This window comes from Urtica dioica, chromosome 2, assembly GCF_054948205.1.
Source record: "Urtica dioica subsp. dioica isolate 48M chromosome 2, U.dioica_male_clone48M_v1_H2, whole genome shotgun sequence".
Lineage (NCBI taxonomy): Eukaryota > Viridiplantae > Streptophyta > Magnoliopsida > Rosales > Urticaceae > Urtica > Urtica dioica.
The window spans coordinates 51,508,450-51,518,280 of record NC_142757.1 but is presented as its reverse complement, the minus strand read 5'-3'; the positions used below and the strand labels follow the sequence as shown (position 1 = coordinate 51,518,280).

At 35.1% G+C, this 9,831-nt stretch overlaps 1 protein-coding gene across 1 annotated transcript; it reads right to left on the bottom strand.

Annotated features, from left to right (window-relative positions):
- Window positions 1–5,448: 5,448 nt before the first annotated feature.
- Window positions 5,449–9,213, bottom strand: LOC149405440 (transcription factor bHLH157-like). The gene is made up of 10 exons (XM_089607182.1): window positions 8,721–9,213; window positions 8,142–8,234; window positions 7,974–8,055; window positions 7,852–7,893; window positions 7,716–7,775; window positions 6,855–7,619; window positions 6,450–6,551; window positions 6,195–6,353; window positions 5,948–6,073; window positions 5,449–5,854 (listed from the first exon to the last, which is right to left on the bottom strand). Exons 1-10 carry the CDS (start codon window positions 8,834–8,836, stop codon window positions 5,675–5,677), a joined length of 1,725 nt encoding a protein of 574 aa, XP_089463308.1. The 5' UTR covers window positions 8,837–9,213; the 3' UTR covers window positions 5,449–5,674.
- Window positions 9,214–9,831: the final 618 nt, after the last annotated feature.

The following is a 9,831-nucleotide window of genomic DNA, read 5'->3' as shown; positions in this document are numbered from 1 at the left end:
AAGTACTACCAGCGATCAATGGTCACAATCTCAGAGGATTCATCGATGGAACCAAGACCTGTCCACCTGAGTTCGTCGAATCCAGCAACAGCGAAGGAATCAAAGAGATGGTGCGTAACTCTGAGTTTGATCGTTGTGGACAGGGAAGACTGAAGCCATGAAAGCAAGAGCTGATCTTCTCTCATCCATCGATCAAACTCAGAGTTACGCACCATCTCTTTGATTCCTTCGCTGTTGCTGGATTCGACGAACTCAGGTGGACAGGTCTTGGTTCCATCGATGAATCCTCTGAGATTGTGACCATTGATCGCTGGTAGTACTTGAGATCTCCACACTGAATAATTGTCTCTGTCGAGCTTGACTGAGATCGCATTGTTCAGCGTTGGAGTAAAATGAGAACTCATGAAAGATCGCGCGGACAGATCGTTGATTTGTGATGGCGAAGAAGATGAATTTTCGAACGCCATTTTTGGTTGCTCTGATACCAAGATAGAGATTGAGAATGTGTTTGGATTTGCAGAGAGAAAACCTTCCCTGAATCAATTCTCATTAATTGTTTAACTAACTTGATTTACAAGTATATATACAATTTACATTAGCCAATCATATCCTAACCGTCTAACTAACTAGTGATCCAATCCTAACCGTCTAACTAACTAGTGATCCACTTGATCAGCTGACGTGGCTATCTTATCTCTAACACTGACTGATATATATATATATATATATATATATATATATATATATATATGTATGTATGTATATATATATGTATGTATGTATATATATATGTATGTATGTATATATTCCACCAAATCTAAGAGATGGTTTTGATATTTTAATGACCTGAAACCAAACATTACCAATAGATGACATAATGTGGCCTAAATTGACAGGGCGAGAAATGAACATCGCACTAGATGATTTATAACTCTTTTGAAATTAATATATAGCTCGTGGACGTGTACGTATTTGTACGTGTTTTCCCATCTACAAAACAAATATAAGTGGGTCTTTGGTAAGAAGGCTCTTTAGCTTTTTTTTTTTTTTTTCTCTCTCAGATAAGATAATCAGGAAAGGAAAAGAAAGAGAATATTTTAAACTTTTGTAGAGCCAAACTTATTGTGCATGGTGATGCATGGCCTTCCAATGATACAAGCTCACCAATGCAAGGTTACATTTATTTATTATATTGTGGTTGATATTATTTGCGAAGTTCTCTTTATTTTAGATACACAATGATCTTTCTTATTAAAATGGTGATAATAGCTGAGCCCACTCGTGATTGCATAGTTATCATCTATGATGTTGAAAGTTGTGAGCTATTTCCCGTACATAATGGAAAAGGGCACGTCGAATATTCCCACAAAAAATTTCCTTGACTCTGTTTTGTGGTCCTTATATCTCGAATCCTCTACCCTTTCATCAATGAATATTATTGTCTAAAAAGTAACTTGCGATGCAAATAATCAAGAACATAATGACACAAAAAACAGAAATTGTGTACGAAACAAAAACTATAAGAAGATGCATGAATTTATCCTTGGTTCAGATAGATACAATTCTACTTTTAAGTCTGGAATATATCGTCCTATTTTGATAAACTATCACGAGGGCTTTCAAGCCTTTTGTTTATACAAGCAAAGTCACTATCAGAATTATACGCCAAAGAAGAAACAATCTCCCAATTTCCGATCGGTGTTCTTGGTAAATCTCCCAATTATACTTTGTTGTATCTCACAATCACTCAAAGACTTTACAATGTTGTTACAACTGAAATACACAAGCCTAGAGCCTTTAAATAACTAAACTTGGTAAAATTTTAAAAACGGATTATGACGTGGCTTCTTATGATTCGTTAGTAGAAGATTGTACATGGCTACACACTGCCCAAGCCTCTACTAGATGTTTGATACCAGGACACTCAAAAATGAGAAAGAAGAATTGGTAGGAGGCTTAAGAAACCAAATTTAATGTCACCCCATATTTGAAAACTAAATTTTATATTGAACACTTTAAGAAAATCAAGTTAATGGGTAAGTAAAACGTCTAAAATATCCTTGTTAAAAAAATTCAAAACAAATAAAAACATGAAGACAAAAACTTCGAAACCACTAGAAAAATGAATACAAAACTTTCGAAGTCATATAAAAATAACGGTAAAAACTTCGAAAATAGATTATTCAGACATTAATAACTTCATAGTTTATTTCCTTCGTCTTTTTAATCGTTTCGTAGTTAGGTTAAAGTCACGAGTGTTGACGTTATACAGTGTTCAGCCGTGATATTTGTCGCAACTGATTGTTTTATCTCCAAATCATAAGCGATATCAAGTACCATGCAAATTGAATGTTAAAATTCAAAATAGTCGCCATTACTATTATTAGTGATTGTATCTTCATTTGTCGTGTATTTGTTGTAGCTGAACTTTTATGTTGTTGTAGTGATCAATGTAATTAACGTGGATCATTCATAGTATGTTTAATTTAGTTAATAATCCACCTACAGGTTCTCTTTAAAGAACCGCCGACGGAATGAGATCCAAGTCTCGAACCAATCAAAATGAAACAAATCTTTCATTTTTTAATCCCTTGAAAAAAAAAAGTTTCTTAAAAAAAGGATCTAGAGGGTAAATTAAAAATATTACATTAAAGTGGGAAACGCATTATGTCCCTCCCAACATAGATGTCTACTTTTGAAAGGAAAAAAGCAAGACCAATTAGGTCATGAATAAATAAATAATACATAATGTAAAAAGTTTGTAAATACATTCATATCCCTATTAATTCAAATATGATATTTAGTAATTATTCAAAATAAATGTAATAAAATACGGTGTAATACTTGGAAAAGCATAAGAACAAAATCAAGGGTGTTTTCCCTTAAAAAAAAAAAAAAAAAAAAAAAAAAAAAAAAAAAAAAAAAAAAAAGAAGAAGAAGGTGCCTTTTTTTTATCTTATTTTTATTGTTGTTATAAAACAAGGGTGTTGGAATATATTGGTCTCATGCATGGGAAGAGCACTTAATTATCTATTTCTTCTTCACTGATAACTCTTTACAGCTGCTTCCACTTATTGAAAGGCTAATTGAACTATCAAAAAGTAACATATACATTCCTTTTTTTTCTTACTTAAAAAGATTTAACTATTTATTCTTGAATTTAAAATTAAATAAACAAAACTTGTCCTGGTCCGGTGTATCTAGTTATTTCCCCGCTTAAGCTTAAATTTGGCCTTGCAGTGGACGTTAGTGCTTTTCTTTCACAATTTGGCCTTACAATTTCAGTAAACAAAATGAAGGGCTGCAATTTATTCAAATAAACTCATCACATTATCATTGGTTCGTTAATGAACTGTGGTCATTCCTAAATACATAATACCAAATAGATTAACAGATATCTATATATATTAATGATACAATATATTTTCCACACAATATAATGAAAAGAAATTAAAACACTAGCATAAACTAACTAAGGAAAAAATATTCGAGCAGATGAAAAACTAAAGGAAAAAGATGTTAATAATCAATAACATTAACGAAATAGTATTATATGTTTATTCGAAAGAGAGAGAATTATTAAATACGATGTAATACTTGGAAAAACATAAGAACAAAAAAGAAGGGTGTTTTTCCCTTAAAAATATAAAATAAATAACAAGGGTTTTTTATTATTATTATTATTGTTGTTACAAAACAAGGGGTGTTGAATACATTGGCCTCATGGCCATTTTTATTATAGAAAATGAGTTGCTTGAATTTTAGTGTGTTTATATTCCGCTCGTCGGAAGTTCCCACGCAATGTGCTGCCATCCGATTCTAGTTTTGAATCTTTGTAATATTGAGATCTCGTTCTACCTTATTAAGAGATGTAAGATGTTTGTACTGTTGGGTTTTATACCCATTATTTATCAGAAAGCCTTGAACTACTTTTATAAGAAAACAAATATAATGAGATCTCACATGAGTTATTTCTATAATAAAAATTGTTAGTTCATAGATTTTATAAAGGGTCTTTTAGTTATATAACCATTTGACTTATAGTGTTTTGTATAATAACCAACATTTTGTAATTTTTTTCTAAATAGTCACCTCGACTTATTTACGACACTCAAAAATACAAATAAACCCAAAATATGCGAGAATGTTTTTGGGTATTTTTGTCTTTTTTAATGACGTAAATAAGTTGAGGTGGTTATTTACAAAAAGTTGGCTATCTAGCAATTCTTAGACTTTCGGTAGCTTATTTGGCTAATATTTTGTTTTATAAAAGTATGTGGAATGCAATTTCTCGGTGAAAAAAAAAATCAATGGATCGCTATTACGATTCTATCTCAAACTCAATTAAATGTGGGGTCCTTTGATATGACCGGGGTCCTTTGATATGACCCTAGAGAATGCTTTTACATGAAAGGAGCAATTTATTCATGTTTGTGCCTAAAAAGACCGAATACTCGGAATTTTGGAAGTAGGAACCACGCTTATTTGGCCATCATAGGTTGGATAATACAAGAAACCCAAACACTCTCTTTCTTTCGTTTGGAAAAGGAGATCTAATTTTATCCAATGCAGTTTTCTCCCATTCTCGTTGCCTTTCCGCCAGAATCTCGAGATCAAAGGATGTAAGAAGTCACATAAGATTGTTGGATGTTGGAATATGTTCTATCGTGCAAAGAACTATGATTGCTACGGTCTTTTCCTCTAGCTAAAACGAGAGGATTTTGCAGTTAATGATTTATCTTTAAGACTGGATTCCACCTTAAGAATGTTTTGAAGATCTCAAGTATTGTCGGCGATAGGCATGGGTTGACTGAAATAGGATGTTTTGTGCAATTAATGATTTATCCTTAAGCGCGTTTTTATTTTCGGAGGATTCCCACTATGGCCAAGCAATTCCTCCTTAAAACCTTGTAGAATATCACTTTTTCATATGTGAAAATAACGTGGTTAATCGCCGAATATCTCTATGAGGAGGGACGAGAAGGACGACATTGAAATGCAATTGGAACCAAGTTCCTCCACATCATGGCGAGGAGGAAAGTCCACTCCACATGGTCGTAAGCCTTTGACACGTCTAATTTTAACGCTATATCTTTTTATGATTTATGTAAAAAGAAGTATAGTTAGATACTATACTAAGGGTTTGCATTGGACTTGCGTTAATCCGGACCCGACTATAACCTAAAAGAAATATTGGGCCCGACCTACCCATAAAAAGCCTCACAAAAAAAATGGATCGATTGACACCCTTTATTAGCTGAAAAAAAATTAATTAGAACATTATTGGCTGTTTAAGGCCAGTTAGGTTTTCAGTTTTTTTTATGACTCTTTTTTTTTTTTTTTTTTTTTTTTATATGATCATTGATGTGTATATGTATATTGGAAAAACGTTTTTTTTATGATCACTGATATGGAAAAACGTTTTTTTTATGAGCACTGATGTGTATGTATATTGGAAAAACGTTCTATTGTTATGAGTTGGTAACACATCAATTATACAAAAATACCAAAAACCCCCATGAAACAAAACACATAAAACTTGTTAGCCTAAACATTACTAAAAACGCTTCTGAATATATAAACATGTATATTATATAGGATGAACAGCCTTTTCCTCGCTTTTAAGTTTGCTAAGGCTTTTCAATCCCAAAATTTCTCTAATCTTTTCAATCTCTTATAGTGTCTCGGTCACGCAGATGGGTCGAGGCAAGTTTGGTTTATGGTAACTCTCCATCAGAGGAATTCCGTTATCAAAAACAGCATTACCACTTGGCTGATCATCGGAGTCGATTGTCCGCTGAAGGACTCGCACAAGTGACCAGAAAACGTCGATTCTCGTTACGTGACTCTTTGCCTGCACATGGGAAGAAAAAAAAAACCCGAAAGGTCATTATACGAGAAAAGTTCGAGAGATCAATGAATGTACTGACTCGTAACTTTTCTTTACCTCGACGATAAAATGTGCCCATATCTTGTCGCCTCGAGCTTCCATGACACCTTTCAATATACTTAACCCGAAACCTCGAACCACGTCTGCTATCTCGAGGAAGAATCCTTGCTCCTCGCAGAGCATCTATCAAATATAAATTCATGATTGTTTAATTAGCGTAAAGCTCAGGAACATATTTCATAAAAAAAAATAAAAAATAAAAATAAAAATAATAGATAAATAATAATAATTCTCGTTACTATACCTCGATTAGCATTTGGCCTGGTTGACTAAGGTCTTCGACTATGATAGGACACGCCATAGATTGACCACCAACTTCGTACGCCCATGTCGCTCCACCACCACCATTGATCTTGCTCTTGCTCTTGTCTCTAAGAACCGCACCGTTCTCGCCGCCGATTAGCTAAATTAAAAAAAATATATACGAAGTTTAAGGTAAGATTTAGGAACAAGCCATCGTCCCAGACAGACGAAATAAATAGACAAGTAGATAGATCACCTGAGTCTTGGTGGGTTGTTTGAGCTTGTCGCCGTGTTTCGTCACGCCTTGTAAGAAATCCATGTATTTGATGGTTCGCTCGAGCAAAGAATCGATACTGCACTGTTGTTTGTTTGATGCCAAAAACAAAAACAAAAAAACATTTCGTCAACAACTTTTGCGCTTCGATCAAATCAAAAGCTATATAATGATTTCTGTTGAATTTACAAAATAGCCAAGATTCGTCAAAAACGTAATGAAATAGCTCAAATTAAAAAAAATTATATAAAAAAAAATAAAAAATAAAAAATAAAAAAAACAAGCAAATTGTCAAATATTTTTTAACAGTGTTAAAACTATTTATATACTCGGGTCAATATTTTATAGATCAATTAGTTTTAAACAAATATTCTGGGTAATTTTTACCTTGGAAGAGTTGGGGATAATCCCTCTCAACTCTTTGATACGATCTTGGATGAGCTGTCGATCTTTGGGCCTCGGCCGCGTACTCTCGCCGGGCCTCGCTCTTTTCCTAACGGCCCTTCTCGGATCCTCGTTCGGCTTCTGTTGCTGCTTCGAAGACGAAGAAGACGGAACGACGACATTGCTCGAAGAAGGAGCGGCGATGCTATACGCGTCGTCGATCCACAGACCGACCTGCGATTTCGTGGCCTCTCTCCTCTTGCCCGAGCACGAACGGTCCAGATTCGATCTGGTCAAGCAGCTCGTGGCGCTGCTGGACCCGCCGGCCAAGAGCTCCTCGATTCCCAATTCCGAAAATAGCCCTTTCCGCGGACCGGGAGCGAACGCGGAGCTCGGGCCCGGGGCGTCTTTTTGTGTCGAAGTGCTTTCGACCAATCGCGTCAAGTCGTCGAGGCTTTGATCCTCCGTCGGCGGCGGCGGCGGTGACGGGGCGAGCCACCGGGAGAGATCTTCGGGGGTCGGAAAGTCGTCCGGGTTGAAATCCTCGAACAAGCCCTCGAAGATCGACGGCTGAGATCGTGCGCGGTCGTCGATCACGCTCCCGGGCCCGCCTTGAAGATAATTGTCCGAGCACGGATCTTGGCCGAAATAAGACGTGCTCGTGCTCGAAAACATCGCGTTCGTGTCGTACTGAACATGATCACGGTCGCCGTGGATCTCTCGGAAAGCGTGTATCGCTTGATCCACGAATTCCAAACTCTCGCAGATCTACAAACAGAAACAGCAATAATGAAAATAAATACAAAAAATTATCTTTATTTCTCTGTGTTACATGAGAAAGAATAAAGATAGAAACTTGCTAACCTTGTGAGTTGAACCAAACTGAATTACTCCCCGAGGTTCCACCGGTATCGCAACAATCGTCTGCAGATCGGAGTTTCTTCTTAGTAAGGAATGAATAAAAAAAAAAAATTAAAAAAAAAAAAAAAAAAAATTGTACCTTTATTCCAGAGGAAAATTGTGAGCAAATCTCTGAATCAACCTGTAAACAACTTCTTATAAATAAAAATGTGGGCACAAGAAGGCAAAAGCTATGGTGGAGAAAAGAAGCGACTAAAACACCTGAAATGAATTCCGGTCCAGACCAAACCCGTCGGCGAGAATCCATTGATGCTTTCCATTCAGAGCAGCTTGGCCAATAATTCTACATTGCCATGGATTTACAACATTTGAGTGGTGTGATCTTGTTCAAAATTAATTATAGTTTAAATTTACAAAAATAAAAAATACCCTTGTCCGAGCATGTGAACTTTGTTGAGAAGCAAGTTGTGAATGGGTGACCCAAGTCTATCTTCATAGTAAGCATCTTCCAGAGTCAACAACCTAACAACACAGTCGTTCACACTTAGCCATCATCAATCGCTCATGCTAATTCCACTCATACATGATTAATTCCTCAAATAGCTTTTTTTTTCTTCCTAATTGCTCAATTAGCTTTATACACTAGTTGATATCTTTCTCATACATGGGATAATTGAATTTGAGTTCTAATCTCTGTAAGGGAGGAAACAACAAATGAAATCATACACACGTTTTCTAGATAGGCCATAAATGAAATTTTTTAAAAAATAATAATAAAAAAAAAACACAAACAAAAAAGGAATATGCTTTAATGTTGAAATGTTACTCTTTTCAGCCATTGCACTCTAACTCTGTAAGTAACAATTTTTTAATTTTTTATTTATTATTTTTGTGCAACTCACTAGTATTTTAAAACTAAATCTTGAACATCAGAAAAATAAATAAATAGTAGATAAAAATTAATTATTGAGGCATTAAGATCAAGTTGAGAGAGAGAGAGAGAGTTACATGGGATTTGAGAGATCAAATGCCCAGAAAGTGGCATAAGACCAAGCATTTGCGACACAGAGATTCTGGAGAGTCCTCTTAGTCGCCGAACAACAATTCCACGCTGACTCACCCATTTTTTTTTCAGTGACCAACTTTTTTTTTATAAATCTCTCGGAAGCTATTCCGCTACCATTAAACGACGCCGCTTTGTATATATATATATTGCAAGACAGCTTTTCAAATCCCAAATTCCTCTCTCTCTCTCTCTCTCTCTCTCTCTCTCTCTCGGCGAGGAAAGCAAGAGAAAAAAAAACCCAGCTTTTTCTGCGGACGAAGAAAAGAAGTTGATGGTCTTATGATAAGAGTAGTTCAGGCCGAAGAAGAAGACTGAGAGAGCTACAAAACAAACAAACAAAAGCTGAGAGTGTGTGTGTTTGTGTGAGAGAGAAAATGGAAGCAGAAAAGTGGTCGGTTAGAGAAAGAGAGAATGACTACTAAAAAATAGATGAACAATATATATATAGATATAGATACATATACAATGAAAGTGGTGGCTTGGGTTTTTGTTTTTGTCTCTCTCTCTCTCTCTCTCTCTCTCTCTATTACTGTGTTTTTGTTTTTATTTTTATTTAAAATAAATAAATTGATGAGACTCCGAAGAAGAAGGGAAACACCTTTGTGCATTTAATTGTGTTAATTATATCTTTGTCTTTGGACTTACCGGAAAACTGTTTTCTTTTTTGCTTTATCTTTCCCGTTTTCAGTTTGGATGACTGGCTATACCCAGTCATTTTTCTGTGTGTCTTGTTGTGCAGGTACTACATACCGCGAGAATTCAAAATCTCGCGATATTTTGGTGAACTAAATTGAAAGGTAGGAAAAGCCGAAAAGCAATAGAAATGAAACATATTAATGGTTCGAGGATGATGGTATAATTAAAGGAAGATATCATATAAGTATGTCTTTGTATTTTAGTGAGATTACCATGATTGTAATTTTTTTTTTTTTGCCCAATTACTCTCCTCTAATTTTACATGTATACTATATAGGTTTGATTTCACATGTATATACTTGGGGTTTCAAGTTAATACGAAACAATGTAATCAGCCTGAATATAATGTCATTTCGA